The 24,578-nt window shown below is 46.4% G+C and overlaps 2 protein-coding genes across 2 annotated transcripts in view; both read left to right on the top strand.

Annotated features, from left to right (window-relative positions):
- The window catches only part of CASR (calcium sensing receptor), a 38,292-nt gene extending 26,445 nt beyond the window's left edge, over positions 1 to 11,847 (top strand). Inside the window, exons 4-6 of the mRNA XM_057415962.1 lie at positions 2,308 to 2,538; positions 5,692 to 5,815; positions 8,655 to 11,847. Of these exons, the coding sequence (XP_057271945.1) occupies positions 2,308 to 2,538; positions 5,692 to 5,815; positions 8,655 to 10,105 (1,806 nt within the window). The 3' untranslated portion in view covers positions 10,106 to 11,847. The remainder of the gene's footprint in view (positions 1 to 2,307; positions 2,539 to 5,691; positions 5,816 to 8,654) is intronic.
- Positions 11,848 to 14,102: 2,255 nt separating this feature from the next.
- Positions 14,103 to 20,041, top strand: CSTB (cystatin B). The gene is made up of 3 exons (XM_057415971.1): positions 14,103 to 14,191; positions 18,481 to 18,582; positions 19,322 to 20,041. Exons 1-3 carry the CDS (start codon positions 14,126 to 14,128, stop codon positions 19,448 to 19,450), a joined length of 297 nt encoding a protein of 98 aa, XP_057271954.1. The 5' UTR covers positions 14,103 to 14,125; the 3' UTR covers positions 19,451 to 20,041.
- Positions 20,042 to 24,578: the final 4,537 nt, after the last annotated feature.

Here is a 24,578-nt window from a genome sequence, read left to right as displayed (position 1 = left end):
AGTAGCTGTAATCAAAAGAAGTGCAAAGCCTGCACCTCCTGTCTATACAGGTAACAGTCAACCCAGAAGTGATACCCAGTCAGCATATCCTAGTGTTGTTCTGCAGAGTGCTACAGTGCTGCATGAGAGTGCAGTACGGAGTTAGAGTAAGGAGAAACATGGTATTCAGCTCAACGATTCAAACCTGATCTGGATGTCACAGCTGCAGGTGTCACTCTGTGTTAGGTGTGTCATGGTTTAAGCCCAGCCAGTAATTCAGTACCATGCAGTCTCTCTCTCACTCCCCCCCTTCCTCCCCACCCGCTCCCGGAGGGATGGGGAGGAGAATCGGAAGACTGCAACTCCCACAGGTCGAGATAAGAACAGTCCAGTAACTGAGATATAACACAAATCACTACTGCTACCATCAATAGTAATAAGGGAAATAACAACAGAAGAGAATACAACCACTCACCACCTGCCAACTGATACCCAGCCTGACCCGAGCAGTGATCTCCTCCTTCCAGCTAACTGCCCCCAGTTCTACATCCTGGACATGATGTGCTGTGGTATGGAATACCTCTTTGGTCAGGAATGCCCTGACTCTCCACTGCAAAGTGCCAGACCAGAGCACCTTCTTTTGCCATGTCTATCAGAGGGTGAGGTCTTCAAGGGACAGGTCCTGGCTTTTAAGTGAGACCACTTCAGCTGCGCACCTTACGGAGCAGCTGGTCTACAGAGGAGGGCAGCGGGATGAGAAAGAAAAAAATCCTGCCTCCACCATCTCATCCATTATCCAAAGACTGGATACTGGAGCAACATTTTGATATACTTCCATCAGCACCACACAAAGCTGAAAAGGCACTGCCAGCCGCATCCTGCCTAGTAATACTGTGATTTTTCCAGACCCTGTCAGGCTGACATTGATATAGGCAGTGAGAGGAGGGTATGTCAGTAGCTCTGGAGATTTTAGCCTGAGATCGGAGGATCCCAAAAGAAAACAGAGAAAAATGAGACAATTTAGCAAAACTGATGGGAATTAATGAAGTGATCCTGTTCCCCTGTCCCTGTGCTTCCAGGTGGAAAGGCTTTATCAAAACAATATTGTCTGTTCTATATCTGTGGGGTGAGGAGGGCTCTGCCTGCCTAGACAAATTAATTTCATTGTGTTTTTTCTTATATGTCACCATCCAAGATTGTAAGTTTGGGCACTCACAGGTGAGAGAGAGAAGACTGGGCTTACAAGCTGCCACAAATGCTAGAATCACAGCAGCAACTATACCTCAGTGATCTAGGGACAGCTGACAGCCCCCAGAGTCACCTCAGCTTTCCATAGATGACCTCTACAGAGAAAGTAAGAATCACAGAATCCTAGAATATTTAGAGTTGGAAAGGACCTTAAGATCATCTAGTTCCAACCCCCTGCCATGGCTGTTAAATGATGACTGGGGGGGGGAAGAGGGAGGGCTGGAAATCTGAAAGTGCATAAACCAGCAACTAACTTCTGAAGATATATGGATGAACTGTATTGCAGTAGCCAGTACAGGCTTTCCTTCATGCCGCAGTTTCTTTGGTCTACCTGTCAGGCTATCTAGATCATGAATTTTGCAGCTGCAGCTGTCCCTGCGGTTAACCGTGCCTGTCTGCAGCATATGACAGTTTAAAGCATGAGGTGAAACCTACAGGAGTCAACACATGGGGACAGGCAGAATGTGATTACTTGAAACTCCACAACCAAGAGTCAGGATCAAAGAAAAAGGGGTATGAATTCTCCGGCTTGATTTGTTGGTTTTTTACTGCAGTGCATTGAGCTTGGAGTATTTCAGTGAAAAGTCAATTTTGAATTGTTTCTCAAGCATTCCCATTTTGAGTGTTGGATTATTCAGAGATGTGCGATGCTAACTGAGAGCATTTATGCAGAGAGGTTACAAGAGCAAGGTGAGAAGGATGCATGGGTGACTGAAACACTTCCGTGGCTGCTGTCACTTCTCTGCCCCTGACGAAGAGCTGCCTGATGGGTTTGCAGAGGTGTGTCAAAAGGGACTGAAGAGGAATGCTAAATGGCTGATGGGGTAACAACTGGTGTTACAGATGGGTGCCAACCACCCTGAGGGCCATGATACCTTGTGCTGACTACAAGGTTCGTACAGGCTCTCTCTGTGTGTGATGTCTATGACAGGAAGTCTGCTACTACTGTAATTAATTAATTTTTAAGAGATTAAGAACTGTAGTAAAGTAATTATTTCCAGTTCTGTCCCCATAGCAGATGTGTGCTGTGGTAAAGTTGTGACAGGCAAACATTCATGATGTTTCTTCATCTCTCTCTAGGTGCTCAAGCATCTGCGACACTTAAATTTCACCAATAACATGGGGGAGCAAGTGGATTTTGATGAATTTGGGGACCTGGTAGGGAATTACTCAATAATCAATTGGCACCTCTCTCCGGAAGATGGTTCAGTCGTCTTTGAAGAGGTTGGGCACTACAATGTTTATGCCAAGAAAGGGGAGAGGCTCTTTATCAATGAAAACAAGATCCTGTGGAGTGGATTCTCTAAAGAGGTAGGTGCTTAAATCCTCGCAGCACCATTTCCCAAGTCTCTGCAGACTGAAATTTGAACTAACCCTGCACACTTCTCATATTATGGCTCTGTGTCTCATTAAAAAGATCCGTTCATCTTACTGTATACATGGTCTCTGCCATAGCCTCTCACACCCTGATTACACACTTCTGGAAATAACAGGCACCTGCTTCTCCCCTCCTATACATTTGATAAGCCTGGGTATTAAGGCCTGTCAATCTGCCCAGGTTCACTTGGACATGGTGCTCAAATAGAGATGCTAGTGCCTGCTACTGGTTTAAATCTACCAGAAGGTGCTTCTGCAGTCTCAAGAGTACATGATGTAGCCCTTGATTTTAGTCAGGCCTAAGTCCTTCTCCACTTATGTTAGAACTTTTCAGCATAACCATTGTCGCCAGCAGCCAGGGTTGTGTTCTCTTGTGTGATGGGAAGGTGTTGGAGAGATCCCTGGGTAAGAGCCCCCTCCAGCCTAGACAGAAACCCTGGTTTCCAGAGGGGATGGTAAGCAGGCCTGGGAGGGGACATAGGGAGCTTAGAAATGTCACTGTGAGGCCTGGCTGCAATGTTTAGATGGTTACTGAACAAGGCAATTCACTTCCAGGTGATTATTCACATTGGCTGACAGATAGGTAACTGCTTCTGCAGTAGCTACACTTGTCTAATGCAACTACACTATCCATTAAGCCTTACTTACTCCAGCTAGCCCAACTTCACTTACGGCTTAAATCCAGAACTCTCTGAAGAAGGCATGGGTCAGGCAGAGCACATTACAGAAATACTGAGCTCAGGTTTTTCTAAGCCCAGCTGGAGTCTTTGAGACAAGCTACAAGCAGCATTTTAAAAACCTGATGTCCTAACCCCTCCTTCTGATCATTGCAAATGCCACTGGCATCTTTTCCAACAGCTAAGATGTTACTGGTTTTTACTTAAACCGAGTAATTGTGTTCTGTTGGTCTGAATTCCTCCAACAGCACCATATTTACATCCATTCTCTGTCCTAAATTGTTAAAAGTTAGACTGGATGTTGCCAAGCGTCCTGTAAATTGTGTGCCAGTGGAGGGGTTTGTGATCCCTGTGTCTGCTGCAGCTTATTTTTTCAGTTTATAGAGTTTGAATTTCTTCCAGGTAAAAGGCTTTGCTCAAAGTGAGTAGTCAGTACTTCACTTGCTGAAGTTTTCTGTGCCTCTGCCATCCTCAGAAAAAGATTAAATGTAGTTAATTCTAACACGGGAACTTCAGTGCTGGCCTGACTTGCAAAAGCACAAGTTAAAGAGTAGGTAAGATAGATTCGTTTTAGCAGAACTTGATGAAATTCCCCACAGAATACTTAAGAAGGCAGCCAAAGCAATCTCAAAAGTACTAGCAATTTATCTTTGGGCAATGTGGAGGATGGGTGATGTCTCAAAGGATTAGAGGAGGGTGATTGTAAGGATTGTAATCTCAAGATTGTAATTTCAAAGGATTACAGGAGGGTACCTGCTTTTAAAAGCAGAGATAGGAGAGCCAAGGGAATTACACACAATTGAGCCGGGTTTCAGTAACCTCAAAGACTAGATAAAAAAAAACCTATTAAACAGTTTATAAGCACAGGACAATTAACTGATAAGAAAAAGTAAAATGGATTTGTCAAGATGAAATCATGCCAGATCAATTTAATGTTCCTCCTTGGAAGCTCAGTCAGCTTAGTAGATAATGGGGAAGCAGTGCATGACTTCAGTCAGGCCTTTGATTCAGCCCTGTTCAAAATCAGTAGTGACTGTCTAGACTGGTGAAGTCCTCTTGGTGGACGCACTGCCTGCTGAAAGATTGTCCCAAGGAATAGGTCTTAACAGCAAAGAGTGCTTCAAGTGGGGAGCTTCAGGTATTTGCCCTGGATGTGTATCTGTCCAATGAATTATGCAGTCCTGATTAACAGCTTAGAAACAGTGTTCCCAGACTGTGCTGCACCTGTACTTCAGAGTGATAGGCAACAGCAACCACTCTCAGCTGCAGGTGAATATCAAAACAGGCATCTCCACATACGAGTTGCCACTATCAAGGCAACTTACTTGCAGTACTCATGTACCCTGTGACTGAGGTCAGTGCCTGCATACAGGAAATACCCAAATGATATCCCAGACTCACCACCTAAGTGCATCCACACAGTAGGTTCCTGGAGATCAGCACTTGAGCAAACTAGCAGTACTTATAAAAAGATGAATGGAGGCTTCCAACCGGAGCAGCCCTTAAGTATGTATGGATCATAGTACTTTGCTGGCAGTGGAAATTGTGGGTTTACCTTCCCTGAGCTAGGAAACTCATCTGTGCTACCTCTTTCCTTAATTTAGTTGGGAAAAAGATGAGTCCAACCTCCGGTTGTGCTCCTCAGTAAAGAAGGCCCAGCCTTCTGCTTACTATGCTGAACTCATTGTCAGTGTGCATTAGGCATGCAGGGAGCATACCCGTTGCTGCAAGGATATGACCATGCCCAGGTGGACTCACACACAGCATAAGTGCACAGCCAGCAGGTGACACAGCTCATCATTTGCAACAGCAGAAACCTGGAAGCCTTTGGATTTGCATATGGCTGCCAGTTTGCATCTTTAGATGCTCAGTGTTCCAAAAACAAGGCCTTTCTTTCGTATGGAAACGCCTCTGGTTTAGCTAATTTACCTGTTTTGTTTCTGGGTTGGAGAGGGTCTTCAGGAGAACAAGAGGAACTGGGTTTCATGAAACTGTTTTAATTCCCATAAATTTGTTAGCAGTCAATATGCAATATATGGGATATATTTGCAAGGTTGACTCAAATGCTTGCCAGTAGAGACTGATTGTCTTTTAACCCTCTAATGACCATTTTCTGGTATTTGTGTCATATATGAGTTCAGAGTGCCCACAACACAGAAGAGATTACAAAGATCTGCTGATCTACCATCCCTTGATGTGGTCTTTCAAAGAAACACCACTGCAGTGAGCTGGGGGAGAACTACTGTGCAAAATGTCTGTTGTGTGGAGCAAAGAGGTGAGCCTCTGAGGTTCTCCATCCAGCATGCTAGTCAAGCAATAACACCATTGGAGGAAGCCAAGGGTCCTGCTGTAGAAAAGATGCACATGGGGCACTGACACTGTTAACCCTCCTTGGGCTCTTTTCTTGCAGGTGCCTTTCTCTAACTGCAGCAGAGACTGCCTCCCAGGCACAAGGAAGGGCATCATTGAGGGAGAGCCCACCTGCTGCTTCGAATGCGTGGACTGCCCTGACGGGGAGTACAGTGATGAAACAGGTAATACCCCCGGAGCGGTGCTGGGCTTGCAGAGGACCACAGGACCCCCTGGGCATCACCTGCGGTTGTGCTGAGAGCACTTCCCTGCAGTGCTGAGCTGGGGGCTGCCTTGCCAGGGGGCTGCACAGAACGTCTGCAGGGGCTTCTGAAAAGCTTTCAGGAGTTGAGTCCTGTGGCCCCCAGATCCTGTCTTCCACTAAACCTGCTTGTTCCTGCTGTGCTCAGCTACAAAAGTTAAGGCAGAGAACTTGAGAAAAAGACTTGCATATAGGAAGCCTCTCAGGCAGCCACAAGTAAACTCCATTGCACTGTAGCAGTAGCTTTTATTCCTCAAAAAAAACCCGAAGGAAGGAGACACTTCCTACTCTAATCCTAAATTCCATAGTTATCTGTCTGCCTCCATCTTTTCCTCATGTTAGCACGGTTATTTCATGCTTTATGAAGAAATAAAGTCAGTTCCATCCCGGACTTCACAAGCAGAGAGGATTATTTCCCTTTATGGAATCATCAACCACAGTTTCTGTTGATCACTGGCACTGCAAGAGACCAAAATCCTGGGGTCTTACCAAACACCCATGGACATCTTATTTGTTGGTTTCAGTGGGAGCTTGGATCAAGCCACTCAGGTTCTGCAGTGGAGGGAAAAAGTAGCCTCAGTTTTAGAACTGACTGAAAAATTCTGTATTTCCAACACCATTAGTGCTCCCTCAGTGCTGGGCAATGAAGGCAAATAAATCCTTTCAGAACAGTAGTTCCCTCCACACTGAAGAGCACTTGGGATCCCAACACACCCCTTCCAGAAGCACTGGTCCCAGTGCACACTTGCAGACCTTGGCCAAGATGAAAACTTCAGTAAGCTGCTTGCAACACTTAGAGCAAGCATTCTTCCTTGGGAGAATCTAATTTGTATCCTGTCACACAGGAATTCTGTGTTTTTACTATGAACATATACTACTACAGGATGCTTGGGAGAAGCATTTTCAGATTAAATGGAAGTAGTTCTGGTCATGTGTAATAGGGGTCTTTTGGCGTTTTCCTCATGGTTTTGGGAGCTATCACTTGGTGCACTGGTGAAATCTGTGGGGCTGAGGGGGCAACTGCTTTCTGACAGTTTCCTGCTTCAATTTCAGCTGACAGTAATGCTCTTTATTTCCTGTGATTGCCAGTCTTACAGGCATAGAGAGTGGTTTTACAACCAGTCTCATCCAGCTGAGACAGTGATGCCATCGAAGGAGACAATCTGTTGTGTCCTCTTGCAGCTGCTTGCTCCCACCCTTTGTCTGGGAGCAGCGCTGGTTCTCTGCAACTTCTCTAGTCTTCCTGAAAACCAGCTCTTGGCAGGCTGAATTTCCAGCTAGAATGAGAAGCTGTGTGACCTCTAGTGCTAACACAAAGTAAAAGGCCGGAATGAGCAGCCTTGGGGGAGGAGAAAGATCTGGTTTACTCCCTTCTGTGGCAGCATGGTCTCTGGGTCACCTCAAGACAACAGTGAAAGCACATCTTTAGGATGCAGTGCTAGATAGCTGCCCCTGTGTCTTGGTAGAGGTGGATGGAATCCCTCCTATGTGAAGTTAGCTCAGCCTTGCCTGCAGTTTGCAGGAGATTTCAGGTAAAAGACACAAGAAAAATCAAAGTGTTGGCTCAATGGATGTAAATGAAATGACGGTTTTTCACATCAACAGCTTAGGTGAGGCAATCAGTCCTTAGGAAAGCAGTATCAAGTTACAGATGTCCTTAGGAAAGCAGTATCAGGTTCCAACCAAGCCTGCAGGAGAGAGCTTGAAATCCTCTGTCCTTATTAGCTGGGTATTCCTGTCTTTCTCATTAGCACCATGCTCTGTTCTGGAAGCTATGCTCTGAGTCTCTGTGCTCAGGTGCAAAGCTCAGAGGGAGACTGCTGGTGAAGGAGTTTTCTGAATGTTTGTTCCCAGAGCTCACTGCAGCCCATTGCTATCCTGCTGGAATCCTAAAGGCTGAGGTAGCTTGTGACTTCCAACTCACTGCTCTCAACCCCTTTCCACTGCCATCAAAGGGGTCATGACTGCCTCCGCTGGAGGCCAAGAGCCATTTGGATCAAAGGAGAAGACCAGAAGCAGCAGGTCCTTGCCTTCTGATCATGGCAGTCATTGGAGACATATGTTGCAATCCCAGCAGGCACAAATAGTTTCATGCAGAGGAAAGAGATGGAGGCATCAATTTTCCCTCTGCAAGTACCAGTAGGACACTTTGCTGGGTGTGGGGAGAGTGATATCTTTAAGACACATCTTCCCCTGATGCTCCAACATGAAATGAGCGTGCTGGGAGTCAAGGGCATTCCTTGCCTTCAGGAAAGAGCAATTTAAACACTTCTAAGACCTGCCTCTGTAGAATATGAAACAGGATCTCAAAGCACTAAAGGAGGCAGGCACGTTTTTAATTTTCTCTCTAATAGAGACATGCAGATGTTTCACATGATGGTAAAAGTGTGAGAGATATGAAGACAGAGAGAAGTAGATGATAAAAATGAAGGAACAGGAAGAAAGAGGAACAGTGCCTGTGTTACAGTAGTTGCAAAGTTTTGCCCAGAAACAGATTCCAAAACCACAAGGGCAGGGGCAGGACTTTCCAGCTTAAAGCTGGAACTAAGCATGCCTTGTGATCTCCTGCCCGTGGGAGGCTGGTTGTTTCAGTGTAAAACACTCTGAAACACCAACATACGATTCTGTGAATCTGCAGACACCTGAAGGGAACACCCCATGTATTCAAGATAGAGGCTGGTATGTAGCCGCAATACATGTCAACCCACATTTCAGCCTCTCAGTGTGCCAAACCTTCCCTCTCCCTGTCACTTCTTTTTCAGATGCAAGTGCCTGTGACAAGTGCCCTGAGGATTACTGGTCCAATGAGAACCACACATCCTGCATCCCCAAGCAGATAGAATTTCTGTCCTGGACTGAGCCCTTTGGGATCGCTCTGACTCTCTTTGCTGTGCTGGGAATTTTCCTGACCTCTTTTGTCCTGGGAGTCTTCACCAAATTTCGCAACACACCCATTGTCAAGGCCACAAACCGGGAGCTGTCCTACCTCCTCCTCTTCTCCTTGCTCTGCTGCTTCTCCAGCTCATTATTCTTCATTGGTGAGCCCCAGAACTGGACTTGCCGTCTGCGGCAACCAGCTTTTGGCATCAGCTTTGTCCTCTGCATCTCCTGCATCCTGGTGAAAACCAACCGTGTCCTGCTCGTCTTTGAGGCGAAGATCCCCACGAGCCTCCACCGAAAGTGGTGGGGCCTCAACCTCCAGTTCCTCCTGGTGTTCTTGTGCACGTTTGTACAGATTGTCATCTGTGTGATTTGGCTGTACACGGCCCCACCATCCAGTTACCGAAACCATGAACTGGAGGATGAGATTATCTTCATCACCTGCCACGAAGGCTCCCTAATGGCCCTTGGCTTCCTCATTGGCTATACTTGTCTCCTGGCAGCTATCTGCTTCTTCTTCGCCTTCAAGTCTCGAAAGCTGCCTGAGAATTTTAATGAAGCCAAGTTCATCACCTTCAGCATGCTGATATTCTTCATTGTGTGGATCTCCTTCATTCCTGCATACGCCAGCACATACGGCAAGTTCGTCTCTGCTGTGGAGGTGATCGCGATATTGGCTGCCAGCTTTGGCCTTCTGGCCTGCATCTTCTTCAACAAAGTCTACATCATCCTCTTCAAGCCCTCCCGCAACACGATCGAGGAGGTGCGCTGCAGCACAGCTGCCCATGCTTTCAAGGTGGCTGCCAGGGCCACGCTGAGAAGGAGCAATGTGTCACGCAAACGCTCCAACAGCCTGGGGGGCTCCACCGGGTCCACTCCTTCCTCCTCCATCAGCAGCAAGAGCAACCATGAAGACCCCTTTCCTCTACCAGCCTCCGCTGAGCGGCAGCGCCAGCAGCAGCGTGGCTGCAAGCAGAAAGTCAGCTTTGGGAGCGGCACTGTCACCCTGTCACTGAGCTTCGAGGAGCCGCAGAAGAATGCCATGGCCAACAGGAATGCCAAGCGCAGGAACTCCCTGGAGGCTCAGAACAGCGATGAAAGCCTGATGCGGCACCGGGCCCTGCTTCCCCTGCAGAATAATGAGCCCCTCAGCGCTGAGCCCAGCTTCCAGGCAGCTTCCAGCCCAGAGAGCAGCTCGCAGGAGTCAGTGGTGGGTGACACCAAAGAAGAGGTACCAAGCCCTGAGGTGGAGCCTTCCCTGCCATCAGCTAATTCCCGAAATTTTATAGGCACTGGAGGTGGCTCTGTAACAGAGAACACGGTACATTCCTAACAAAAGAAGAGCGTGAAAAGCACAACAGCCCCCAAGAGGAACTTGCTCACCTCTTGCTTCTGAATGGGAAAGACAACAAAGACACATTCCTGTGACACAGCCCCACCAAACCTTACTGTTAGCACTGGCAGGGTAACACACGTGCCTCCAGAGGAAGGACTGTGTCTGGGGAGCCTTGGACTGGATTTGCTTTTGCTTTATTGAAACCAGGACATCTCAGAAGGACAAGTGAAGATCGCCTCTGGTGGGGCTTAAGCAGAAGTCTGCATGCTGCCTTGCCTCCATAAGCTTTTCCTGCCAGACTGCAACTCAGCTGACTATGGGAGGCACTAGGCAATTCCATTATACTCTGCTTTTACATTTATGTATAATATTCCTCTTTCCCACTATGTATGATATTCCCTCTTTATCCAGTATATGTGATCTGTAACCATGTGCATCAGGACTCCCAGCTCTACCAAAAGCAAGGTACACGGTTTCACTTGGGGAAAGCACGGTCATGGGGAAAATAAAAAAGCCCCCAACATCCTGCATGCTGTGTACAGCCAAGGGTGTGAACATGTAAAGTATTTAATGTGACAGAGCGCCCTGCTATTTATATTTAGTAATGTCCCAGTCTCTCCCTTCTGCCCAGCAGGAAATACTGGACAATACTCTTCATAGACTCCATTGCACTAGCCCAAACTCCTAGGTTCCTACTGGTTTCCTTCAGCTGAGGTAGTTTTACCTCCAGCCTGCCTGCTTTAATGGAGGGGGAGAACAGCTTATAAATCCCTCCCAGAGAACGTTGTGAGAGCACAACGAGATGTATCCATGATCGATTATGTCGCTAGTAGTTGTATGCTTAACAAAGTGTTGCTACTGTAATATTCCACATGGCATACATGGCTAACCCTTTCGCACCATAGTCAGTGTTGTGCTTTGCCATATTAATCTGCCTTGCACAGAGCATTGAGCTAATTGTGATGATACTGGTGGGCCTGATAGAAAGCAAATGAAACAAGTGAAATTGAGTTAGGTGTGGAGAAATAGCCTCCAAGTGTGGTAATATGATTGCAGGAATGGATGACCATCTAAGTGTGTGTACTGGTACACAACTGGAAGAGGAAGATGTACAGGCCTGGGCTCTGAGACACACACAAAGACAAATGGATAAATCAGATATGTTTTGGCTCCTATAGACCACCTATTAGGTTATTTCCCTCCTGATCCATCTTGAATAGAGGGCACTTAGCACAAGAAGGGGGGACTGCACCTAAATTGAAACTATAAGGACTTCAAAAGAGAGCATAGCAGAACTTCATTACTCTTGTCCCACTCCCCCCAAAAGCAGACATAAGTGCTTTTGGTTTTGCAAGGTATGCCTGGTTCTTCTCCATCCATGCTGGGAAGGTTGAAGTAAGAGAGTCATCAGAAGAGAAATTTGGTGCAGTCTGATGAGAGAAAAAGCACCCCTCAATGGCCTAGCAGGAGGGGGTGGGTTACACTGCAGAATTGATTTCCCTGTTCCCAGATCCCATGTGCAAGAACAACTGTCTGACATGAAGATGTCAGCACCCTCCCTCATCAAGCGTGAAGGTAGTCTTAACCAGTATGGAAAGGTCTGCAGCCTAGTGTGAGCAGAGATGAAAGGACTATGTGAACGCGTTAGGGAAAATACCACAATTCTCTTGTTACTGTTTGTGCTTGGTTGTTCTTTTGCCAGGGCAGGAAATAAAACAGGCGACATTACTGCATAAAAACTTTGTTTTGCCACCTCCACTTGTTGCTGACTAAGAACAGGGGTTTTGGTTTAGGAGAGTAAAATGGAAGTCCAGAAGCCCAAGAAGCATGCTATTCAGACAACTTATTTTAGCCCGTTTGGTGATCTGTTGCATCCCCCTCAGAGTGGGCTCAAAAATTAATTGCAGCACATAAGAACCAATCTGACTTCAACTGTAAGGCCTGCAAATCACAAGTATTTGAGTTTCAAGAGCTCTGTTTCAAACTCAGAAAGAAAGAGTAGTTTGAAAACACAAATCCTTGTGGCCAGTTTTGGAAACCACATTCCACCCCTGGACCCACTGAAAGTTGCTTAAAAAAACGGTCCCTTCTTACCACGGCTTCTAGGCTTAGTTTGGATTACGGAACCGAGATCCTTGGTCTCCTCAGTGTGACTGCACGAATGGAGATAGGCACTAGGTGGCAGAAAGGGCTAAAAAAAGTACTTCGGCTACGGCCCACACTTCCCAAAATGTCAGTAAGCAAACAGTTTTAGTGCTAGTGAATCCTTCCTACGGGCCAAACCCAAACTGAAGCGAAACTGACAGCACTGAAAGCAGAGAAGAGTTTAATGAATGAAATGAAAATGACACAAGACACAAACCAAAGACTGCACAAACACATGCAACATGAGAAACTAAAAGTCACCCTCCGCTGCTTTGGTTGGAGAACAATATTCACTGGCTAGGCACACAGTAGGTAACGTTGACATTTGGGTGGTTTTCATTCTTTAGGTAGTTTTCATTCTTTAGATGTTTTTTACTTCTTTACATCTACTTAGAAGGAATTTATAGCCTGGCACACAATGAGGCTCTAACAACTGCCATAATATTACAGCAACAGACCAACCATGCTCAGTTTGCTGGGGAACCCCCATCTACCTCCAGTGCACACCCACCTGGAGTTCTAAGCCTCAAGCCCCACACACTGTGTGAGAGCCGCTCCTGCAGCCTGTAAAGTGACACACACACTAGATGCAAAGAAAGTTAAGCAGAAAAGGACCCTCTCCGTGAAGGGGTTTGAAACCAGACTCCTTTTCCCCTGCACAGAGGTGGGTGTATGTTCTCCTCCAGCATGCAATTTGCTCAGACACCCACCCAAACAGCGGTCACTCAAAAACCAGTGTCACACAAGACAATACTGATGTTGGGTAACACCTTTCTGTTGAAAGCTCAAGCCTGAGAACCTCCACTGGCATGTCTCACTAGAAGCTGCCCAAGTGAATGGTTGCCCCATCCCCACCCCAACACCTACCATGGCTCAAAAACCTACTGGAAAGCATGTGCCACTGTGGTGTTTCCTGAACCAACCAGCAGCAAAGCAACAACAGAGTGTATCTGTTCTGTGGTGGGATTTCTATTGGCAAACCTGGCTGATAGGCAAGGAAATGTCCCAGTGAAGAGCCCCATCCTTCATCCCCACTCTGCTCACAAACCTGGCAGAGCTCTGCCTTCCCAAAGCCCCAGCAGGATGTTTATTTGCCCTCCACAGAGGAGAGAGATGGTACCAGAGGAAAGAAATCCTGCTTCCTCATTCTGTTTCATGCTTCTCACCATGTCATCCGTACCAGTGCAGGAGATCCACCCAGCATGCAATACCTCCTGCTATGAAATTTAGGGTTGTATTTACGAATTTTTCCAAGGGCTGCTGGGAAGCGGGGGGGGAAGGTAGGGTTTTGTTCTTGTTTTTCCAAGAAATGCAGATGTTTGGGGGGAAATGTAGCTAAAAAGCTGGACATTCAGACTGCAGTCTCACCAAGGGGGGTCTCAAAACTTGGATAATTCAACATGGCCTTCAGTTTGCTGGCTGAGGAACAGCAAAATCAGCCTGGGAGAGGGAACAACATGGTGAACAAGGAAGTCCCGGACGTGGCACTTGCCATGGTAAAGCGAAAGGTGGCAGCCTCTGGAAAACGTGACACACTGGGAAAGACAACAGCCACAGTGGAGGCGAGGACAACCAACCCTCGTGTAGAGCTGTCACCGGTGGGGCCGTCCTGCGGGCGCTTTTATTGCGGTTCGCTTCCAGCTTTCCCCCTCTTTCACCCTCCTGCCCAGCCACTGAAGCCTGGTCCCGCTGTGCTGTACCACAACCACCCCAGCCCGCCTGCCCCCTGCTGCCACAGCACTCACTCAGCTCGGCTCGGCGGACCACCCGCCCCCGGACCCGCCCGGTGCAGCCTCCGATCCCGCCCCGCCACCAGGCCCGGCCCCCCGCCGGGGAGGAAGGGGTCGAAGCGGAGCGGAGCCGGCGTCCACCATGTTGTGCGGCGGCGCCTCGGCGGTCCGGCCCGCCACCGGCGAGACGCAGCAGATCGTGGACGAGGTGAGGGGCTCGGGTGAGGCCCGGGCCCCGGCAGGGCCTGGCGGCGGGTGTCCCGGGGTTGCTCCCAGCGGGCCTGTTGGCGGTCGGAGCCAACGGTTTGGGCTGCCGTCGGGCTGGGCCTCCCCGGCGGGGGACGCACGAACCGGCGGTAGGTTTGAATGCGCCGACGGGCTCCGACCCCGTGCAGGGGATGGCGGGGCCCGGGTGCGCAGCCGAGCGCGGAGACGCCTTTGCTCCCATCAGGGTAAAAGCAGGAAGGCTGCCAAGCGGCGCGGATGTGTGCGCAGTCACTGCCTCTCTGCAGCCCGCCCTCCGCCTGCTTGGCCGAGCGTGGCTTCATTCAGAGCAGGTTCAGCATTTTAGAAGGACGTTTGTGAGGATTTAGAGAGGAGCCCCAGGCAGCGTTTAAGTGCTCAGGGAGAGCTGGGGTGAGCCCAGCTCCATTCCTGGCTGTGCAGGTGATGTGTTGCCTACCAGCGTCAGCGCAGGGGCACCGGGCAGCTCTAGCGTGTGCCTGTTCTTGAGCTTGAGGAAGGACCTCAGATGGTTTTTACAAGGTCTAAACATTGTAACCACGTTCGTGCGTTGGGTTTTGGTTGCTTGTTTGTTTGGGGGGCTTTTGGAGGGTATCAGGGGATAAGCAAAAAAACCTTTGCTGCTTCTGCTATTTCCTAACACAGAATTAAGCTCTAATCACTGCCAGCTCCAAATCCTGGTATTACGTACAGTAACTTAAGTACTGCCCGTATTTTTACTCTGAAAATGCCAATGTACAACTTAAGTTCTTTCAAAGCACGTGGTGGTGGTTCAGTCCCGAGAAACCCAAGCTCCTTCTGCTTTTTGGTTTTAGGTAGGGTGTGTCAAGCCAGTGAAGAAAGATGAAGGACGAGCTCCAGCTTCTTATGTGCTTTGTCATTGTTTATTCCAGCCTGGGTTTATTCCCCAGGCTGCAGCTGTTTCTAAACATGTACAGAGTGCCCAAAGGCACAAAAGTCATTGAAATTAACATTTAGCTTGTAGAATCTGATGATTTTGCATTTAAAAATGAGAGATGTGCATCTCCTAAGCACCAGCCTGGGTTTGTAGTAATGACTACGTTACTGAGAGTTGCTGAGAGTCACAATTACTGTTTTGACCTGACAGGGCCTACATGTCGTGTTAATGGTAATGCAGATATGCAATTAGCATTGCATATGGGCTGAACACTAGGTTTGAAATCCTGATTTTTCTGTTCTGTGGCAGGCTGCAAGGGGTTGGTAATCCAAAACTAAGATGAGGAGTACAAAAACAACACCCAGTTGGCTTCAGAAGTGAACATAATTAACAAAAATCTGTTATTTTCATTTAAATCACACAAACACTTCAGAGTTTGTCCAGCTTGTTTTGACTGCCAGTTTAAATTACTGAAATACACGTGGGAAAACCCAAAATGTCACAGACTGTAAAGGAAACATTAGTTCTGTTAAATAAAGGTAGATATCTCAAATTGTTTTGTTTGCTTAAAATCAGATCTTTGTGGAGATCTGTTACAGCCTGACAGTTCACTTGCCATAAATACATTTCCAGTTCTTGCCTCCATTATATTGTTTCATAAGAATTCTGGTGATGACCAAATGTGGCCCTGGCAGGTACTGCTGCTCACCTAGAGTAGGTACAGCATGAGGCAGAGCAGGACATCTTCCTTCTGATGGTGTCTGGTTTAAGAGTCCCATAGGCACTGCATCTACACTGCAGGGATTTCCACCCAAGCCTGTTCAGCCTTTGGCTTGCCACTGGCAGCTGTGGCGGAGGTTATTCAGGGTGATTTTGAGCCATCCGCATTTTAGTAACTGCTCCAAGGCTAAGGAAAAGGGCCACGCTGAACAGCAAAGAGTCTTTGGGGTATGATCGTTTTCAGCCCTGTCATTGAACCACAGATTGTTTGGGTGGGAAGAGACTGCATCTTCTGCCTGAGTGCAGGGTCAGCAACCTTGGGCTCCTTGGGACTTTGTTCAGTCAGGTCTGAGGATGGAAACTGCACAGTTTCTCTGGGCAATGTGCTGTAGTGCAGGAGTGTCCCCAGGGGAAAAGCTTTCCTTATACCCAGTCTGAACTTCCAGTTTCAATTTATGACCACTGTGTCCCATTATTCTGCCATCACCCCTCAGTGATCTGACTCCTTGTAGGTACTGGAAAGCCTCAGTGCCTTCTCCAGGCTGAGCAAGCTCATTTTCTTCTCACAGCAAGAGTGCTCCCGACATCTGAGCTCACTACAGTTAATTGACATCTTTCTTGTATTGCAGGCCCAAAACTGGACACAATATTCCAAATGTTCTCCAACAAGTGCCAGTAATTTCCTGCCTCTCTCTTCCAGCTAGGTTCCTGCTGATGCAGCCTGTTATTGTGTGACTGGGGCACAGTGCTGGCTCATATTTAGTGCATTGTCCACCAGGACCCCCAGACCCAGACTGGGATCATGAACTAGCAGGGCGGGCTGATACCAGATCTTGCAGAGTATTTCCCTCTGGGCTCTCCCTCTCCCTACTGAATCAGGATGCTCACTAGTAACATGCTGTGGTGAGTCACTACCATAAGCTTGCAGCCACGTCTGGCTCTGAGCTGTCTGTGGTCATGGAGCCCAGTGGTCAGCTTCCTGGTGGAAATACAAAACATGCTGAGCCAGAGCGATTCTGAGACTGTGAAACCAACCTTGTACAGTGCCTAGGATTGCTAAAGGAGCACAGGGCAGGATAGGGCCAGTGGGATACCGCTGTCTGCCCTGTCCCCTGCTTGAGATTTGTAATAGTAGCTCTGGTGATGGCAACTGAAACCACTTGCTCCTTCTTCTGACTCAGGGGAAAGGAAAAGTGGAGGACTGAGTCAGTGTGCTTTCTGGGCCTGTACCCTTCCTTGCATCTTAGAATGCAAACTTGTTGGGTGCACTTTTTTTGCCATATGGCAAAAAACATGTACAAAAGCATCCAAACACAATTATCCTACTTTTGATGTACTGTTCATAGCCTAGAAGAAGTATAGAGACCTCTGAGAGAAGAGGTGCAGTATGGTCACGGCTCGCAGGGACAGGATGGTCGCTGCTGAGCTGTCTTGGAAAGGCACCAGAATCTGGTCCTGTGCCTTCTCAGTGCTGGGAGAGGTGGGAGAACGTACCCTGTAGCAGGAATTGTTTCTGTTCCTACTTCGCCAAGAGTAGTGACAAAACTGACACTTGTTTTCTCCCAAGGAAGCAGGTGGGATTCAGGCAGGAGAGCAAATGTATTTATTCCCCTTGAATTTAGGAAGAAGAGGAAGTACACCATATGACTGGAAAGAGAAGATCTGCTCACTGCTTGGTACAGTTGCACTCAGAGTGGAGGGAAGGCTACATAATGATACAGTGCAGGAGCTAAGGCCTGGGTAGAACTGCACTAGCAGCAAGGACTTCCAAGACTAACTGATCTCACCCTTGTAAACAAAGCCTGAAATCATCTGGTTTCCTGACCAGGAATTTCACCATCTAGCCATGATATTCTAGAGAGTCAAGCATGGGAGAGAAAAACTGCAACTCTTACGAGTTCATGCCTCCCTCTGGGGTGTTGGACAAGTTATTCTGACTTCTTGAGCACTGGTTTTACACTCTGAAAACTCAGTTGATCACTCAGAAGGCTTTATGGTTCTGTTATTTTTAGGAAAATATTTGCAATTTTAAAATGTTACAGATTCCAGCAAATATGGAAGAACTATCAAGTAAGAGCTGTAAAAGCCTAGGCTTGGGTAGTTGGCTTTCAAAGCTTGATTTGTGGATGGATGTCTGTTCTGTGATGCCAGATCAGTAAGAACTTGTTCTGAATTTGAAAAGGGAGCTAATGCTGAAGTGTCCCTTTTTCTTCTTGTAAGAATGATGTATATTGAAATCTTCTCTTTAAAAAGATATAGTCCAATGCATTTAGATACTGAATCACTTTACATTTGTTGTTAGATGTACAGGACAGAAAGAGAAGCTGAGATATCAACAGAGGAAATAATTTGTCAAATAAATCTGGAACACCCTCACAGTTCTCTGTTGGAGACTCCAGACTTGGTGACTGAATCACACCGCTGTCGTGGCTTTGCTTCTGTCTACATTTCTGGTTCTGCTTTAACACAAAACTTAACATTATTAATTTTGATTTTTGTAATAACTAAGAAAAGCAGGAATTCTCTGTGTGGGAATTCAGCAGCAGTGACCTGAAGGGTGCTAGAGCACACTGATAGTGTAGGCTTTAGGTCCTAAATACTTGCATCAGTCTTAAATAACCTATTGTTTCCTTAAGGTGAGATCTCAGCTAGAAGAAAAAGAAGGGAAAACCTTTGATGTCTTCACTGCTGTGGAGTTTAAAACTCAGGTGGTTGCTGGAACAAACTACTTCATCAAGGTAAAGGATGCTGAGCAATGAGGTTTTATTTTCTTTTTTAATTAACGCGTATAGTATTTGGAATAGTTCGGTTTGTTTTTTTGTTCTGGTTTGGGTTTTTACTTTTGTAGAGACGGATGCTTATGATTTGGCCTGAATAAGAAAAAACTGTCCATTTAAAAATACCCCAGTGTTAAAAAAACAAAACTAATAATCCCACCACCACCCAGCCTGTATTAAATGGAGATAAAAAAAACTTCTCTGTTTTCATAATTACTTTTACTTTTTAGTTATTTTCTGAAGTTTGGTTTGGGGGATAATTACATGTGTGCGATGTTCAGCACTAACATTGCATTAAGTGACGTCCAGATGTGTAAAGACACAAAAAAGCATCCAGCCTGCTCTGACTTTGCCTGTAGTGCTACCACACATAAAACCAAACACTTGTTGTGCCAGATAAGATGAGAGCATTTTGCATGTATTCAATGCAGTAATCACTTCTCTGCAACTCCTGTCTGATTCCCTCCCTGTATGTTCCCTATCTCTGGCATAGGGAGGATTAACAGGCAAAGAAGAATTGGGTGGTGTTTCCACAGTCATGACTCCCATTCTGGTTTAAAACAAGACCTTACCTTCTGAGGTGATGGGTTTTCTTACTACTCTGCTTCTCCATCCTCGAAACACACCAGTCTACACCATCCTTACCACTGAAGGCTGCTGTTACTCCATGGAGTAACTCACTGGTTTTCGTGCTTTGCAGGTCCATGTTGGCAACGATGAGTTCATGCATCTGCGGGTGTTCAAAAGCCTTCCTCATGAGAATAAGCCGCTGAGTCTCCACAGTTACCAGAGCAGCAAGACTAAGCATGATGAACTGTCTTTTTTCTAGCAAGCTTATCTTGTTTTATTACGGTTTCTTGTGTGCATTTTCTATAGGCTGCAAAATATTGATTCCTGTGCCAACAAAGGAGAAAAGAAAGTATCTTCTTTTTTTAACTTAATGCTGGGAAAAAATTCCATGGTTTTTATGCCATTCCCTTCCTCTGCAGCATTTAAATTTGAGTCACACAGCTCTTCTTTCACCTTCACTAATGCAAACCCAAGTGGCTGCACTGACTTCAGTACAACTTAACTGGAATACTGTGGCTGAGTCCCATTTGTGGAATTCCTTGGTCTGGAAATTGGAAGGGGAGTGACACTAGCACTCGTGTATTTGCAGCAGGGAGCAAGAGGAAAGCCTGAACTTTTTCTGTGCTGTTCTGCAGCTGTGAATATATGTGTAGATTCAGATTGTACTATATATTTTATTGGGAATGACCTGAGGAGGGACTTGAGCTGAAGCAATTTTGAAAGTAAGAGGAGGAGTGTATCTTTTGTAACAAACATTCCCTTGGTAATCGTGTTTATGCTCTTGCAGCAGTAGAATATAACGTCCAGTAGAGGGTGTATGAGTTTCAAAGAACCCAAAAATCTTGCTTATTTTCTCCTGAAGTCCTGGAAAGGAACTTAAGCTGGACAAGCATTTCTGCACTAATAACAATAAATATTTCTCCTGACTTGACATGGCATATTTGACTGGTATTTCACTGTTCTCTTTACTGGTTTTCAGTATTGGTTATTATCTTGCTCAGATTTTTTTCCCATATTTTCATATGGGAAATGCTTTTTTTTTTCATATTTCAGATAACCTTATGTTTCTTCTATGTCCTAATTAGGAATATCTTAATCTGATGAGAGACATGACAGGTAACAAAGACTTCTGCAATAGAAGTCACACTTAAGGAAAATGGGCTCAGTGGAGCAGGGACCTGCTGACAGAGGACACAGAAGAGACTGGGGGACTCAATGCTGCCCCTGTCTCAGCTTTTTCTGGTAGGACTTTCTTTCAGGAACTTGAGGTGCCTAAGAGGAGCAGAAAAGTCTGGAGAACAGAAGAATTCCCTTAAACTGGCTGGATTTAGGCAGTGCCATGGGGTAGGATGGGATTCATCCATGGATGCCACACTCAATACTCTTTGAAAAGTCATGGGCATGAAGGGAGCTTCCCAAGGACTGGAAGAAAGAAAATGATGCTCCTATGTTCAAGGAGCATCTGGAGAACTACAGGCTCATCAGCCTCACCTCAGTCCCTGGAAAAGTAGTGGAGCGAATAATGCTGGAATTCATTTCCACAATTATTAAGGACAAAAAGATGACTGGAAATAGTCCAGTCCAGACTGGAAATATCCATCCTAGCCCACTAGGATGAGATAAATGTCTTGGTAGAGAAGGGCTGTGGATGTTATTTACCTTGATTGTTCAGTATGCCTTTGGATACTGTCTTCCATAGCATCCTCATAAGGAAACTAAGGACATGCTAGGTAAGTGGACTGCAAACTAGCTGAATGGCTGTGTTCCAGAAGTTCAGGAACACCTAGTCTGGCTACACGTCAGTCCCTAGTGGTGCGCCATAGAGGCTGATATTGGAACCAGTGCTGTTTATCATCTTCATCAATGACCTAGACAATGGGACCAAGTGCACTCTCAACGTGTTTGCAGATGATACAAAACCTAAAGGAGTGGCTGATACACCTGATGTCTGTGCAGCTGTTCAGAGGGATCTCAACAGGATGCAGAGGTGAGCAGACAGGCATCTTGCAACTGTCAGCAAAGGGAGGTGCACATTCCTGCACCTGGAAAGGAAAAAGCAGGCTGGCTGGAAAGCAGCACTGCAGAAAAGGAGATGGGATTTGTCCCATCAGACACCTTGCAGCAAAGGTGACCAGTGGTACACATGGGCTGCATTAGGAAGGGCACTGCCAGCAGATGGAGAGGCCATTCTCCCCCTTGCACTGATGAGGCCACACCTGGAATGCTGTCTCCTGTTCTGGGCTCCCCAGTACAAGGCAGACTGGGCATCACCTACACATGGTGAGCTCCAGAACAGTGCCACCAACATTGCAATCCACCTTTGCTTTGCCACTTAAAACTCCATCTGCGTACTGCCTCTCTGGGTAGTGCTCTCAGGGTCCCCAGAAATCAGCTCCCCCAGGTACGAATATCCAGACCCTGTTCCTAAGCCTGAGGTGCCAGGACAGAAAGCTGGTGCTGGGCATCTCCTATGCTCAGCTTCTGCAGCTGCGTTTAATCCAAACTCTTTGCTTTCTTCAACAGTATGACACCCCCAGAGGAGGGTGCTTTCGCATTCAAAGATCTGCAATCTTTCTTATCCTCTTTATTCCCTTTTAGCACTGACTAGTTATTTCATGTTGCTCAAATGTTATTTCAGCCTGCTGTGCAGCTTTGTGTCTCTCAATCAGGTCAGAGCTGCAGGGCTGTCTGAACTGAGAGCGCTGCTTCCTGGGCTGTCGCTGGAACTGGCCGTCTCTCTCCCCCAGGCTTCCTGGTACGTGTTTCAGCTCTTTTCTGTATATAACACTACCTGGACTTATATAACTTGTAAAAATAGAAAGCCAAGTCCCCCTCCTCTTGTTCAGATGATTAAGACTGAAGTCCACTAGTGAAAACATAAATATGCTCACTCTCTAGATCTACAGGCACATTCACAGGTCCTTCAAATATCATTACATGCTCTCAGCCTGTCCAATATCACACATGGATCTTGGCTTTCTGCCTGAGAGATATTCATCTCCTACTCACTAGCTAGTCCAGCTTGATGCTTGTTAGCCAGCTGATGCACATACTCACATACTTGTGTCATAGGCATCCTCAGCACAAATCCTCTGGCAGTCTAATATTCCTACCTGGATCCTGAGCCTCCTACCTCCCAGCTAGTCCAGCTTGAAGTCTGCTAGCAGAGTACACCATTATGACTCATTTTGAACGAAAAACATCTTGGTCTGATAAACTTAGATGCTCTCATATTCCACATACCCTTATAAGTATGACTTCCCATACTTAAAATTCACAAGTGATAAAAGCCTTCAGACACAGAGAGCAAGATGAGTCTTAGGAGGACAAAAGGAGACACTTGTAGAGCTGGTGACCGAGGAAAAGACAACAAAGCTCAACAGAATAATTCAATTAGATTTAGACGTGTGCAGGATCCATGCCTCTTAAGTATGGTCTAGCAGACCCCATGCCCTGTAGCAGCTACATGTCAACACCATCTGTTGCATGTCACTGTCTGTATTATATCGGAGGTTTTAATGCAAGTCCAGCCATGGCTTTCCTGTCAAAGCACCACATGCTGCCCTGTCCCACACAGTATTCAAAGCTTTATGAAGGCATTCTTAGACTCATCATAACCACCTAGTGTGACAGGTCTCACAGATCTCTGAAACTCCCTTGTATTTCTGACTGTGGTCGGGCTAGTGCAGTTTCCTCTGAATGGACACCAGTAGTGTCTCACATTCTTTCAACAAAAAAGGCAACCAGAAATTTAAAAAATCCACCATCATTTCTTGTTGCTTTTGTGATGAAAATTCATTTTATGCTGAAGCAGATTTTCAGTAAAATTTTATGTGACAGCACAAAACAGTTTTGTGAAAACTGGAAGATTTTAAACAGCTGATGGTGCAACGAAGGATGGAAGCTGACTCTGGGAATTGTTCTAGTGATGATTTTGTAATATTGTCCAGAATGCCCATTAGTTAATTTCAAAACCAGCAAAGGGGAAGAACATCTTCCAGTTGCATGATCCTGTAAAGCAGGTGCCCAGTGATAAACGGTAAAAGATAATATTTATGAGGAAAACCAATGTTTGCATAATTAATTCTGCAATTCACTGATGATGTATTCAATTCAATAATACATTAAATGATCTTTCTGATGTTTGGTATTTGGTCACATACACCAGAGCAGAAAGAGTGAAGCCAAAGCCCTTTGAAAGATGGTGGCCACACTCAGGATGGAATGAGTCCTGAGTACCCCTACTACAGAAGAAACTCCAGCAGAATTGGAGCAGAGGGATACTAGTTTCTATAAAGAAGAGTTCCAGTATGACTCAAATCATGTGATGAAGTATTGACATTCATCACACCTCAGTAAATTCTTTTCCCCTCATGTTAATTGTTGGTTATTCACCATGTCCAGCAGTTTTCTGGAGAAGCAGCACTGAAGATAACATTCACATAAGAGTTGTTTTACAGTCACAAGATGACAGCCATCACATATAGACTTGAGTTCTCAAGACCACAACTCTTAATCCATTCTCCACCCAGCCTGTATTTGTGTTTCGGATTGCCCCAGCCCAGGTGTAGGATGTTGCACTTGGCCTTGTTGGGCTTCATAAGGTTGTCACTGCTCACCTCTCAAGCGTGTCAAGGTCCCTGTGCATGGCATCCCTTCCCTCCAGCATATCAACTGAACCATGGAGCGCAGTGTACGTTGGCCAGAAAAGGATTAAAGGAAACATACACACTCCAATGCCCTCTCCCCTCAATAAGACAGGAGAACTGGTGCTGACATATCCAGTTGTGGTTGGATTGATTTGAAGGGCAGTAGGCAAACCAAGTGGTAAATGTTCGGTTCATAGTCTGTGCCCATCATTTGCCAATTCTAATGAGAAACAAAAGGAGTGAACTCCCCACACAGACAGATTTGATGCCACAGATGCCAGAAACCATGGTGTGTAGGGTGACTTGGCACCCCACAGATACTTCTCACTGCTTGCCCTCTGTGTCACTGCTGAGAGATACTTTGAGATACTGTTTCTGTTTCTCCTTAACTGTAAAGCGTGTTGAGGGCCTGGCTGGGAAGGCAGCCCTGGAGATGGCAGTGGAGGTATCAGAGCTGCTCAGCTGCAGCTGAGCGAGGTTTTCAGGGTGCTCAGGAGGTCCCCGTCACCCCGATGGCCTCACCTGGAGCCTCCCCAGCTACACATCTGTCCCCACTGGCTCTAGCTCTGTATTTAAGCTCAGGTCAGGGACTGCTTTTCTCTTCTCTGGGAGCTGTATTATATATCTTTTGGTTTTCTGTGAGTGTCTGGTTTTCATTGCTGTCTTTAATTTCTGTCTTTATTGCAATAGTGCTATTGGGTTGCCTTTGACTCCTGTTTAGGTACTGTGGGGTAGTGT

The sequence above is a fragment of the Pezoporus wallicus genome, unplaced genomic scaffold (assembly GCF_028554395.1).
Source record: "Pezoporus wallicus isolate ANWC-B61680 ecotype Strahan unplaced genomic scaffold, APGP_CSIRO_Pwel_v1 contig_6814, whole genome shotgun sequence".
NCBI classification, from domain to species: Eukaryota; Metazoa; Chordata; class Aves; order Psittaciformes; family Psittacidae; genus Pezoporus; species Pezoporus wallicus.
Note: the sequence above shows the minus strand (reverse complement) of the source record. Positions and strands in the feature narration are given on the sequence as shown.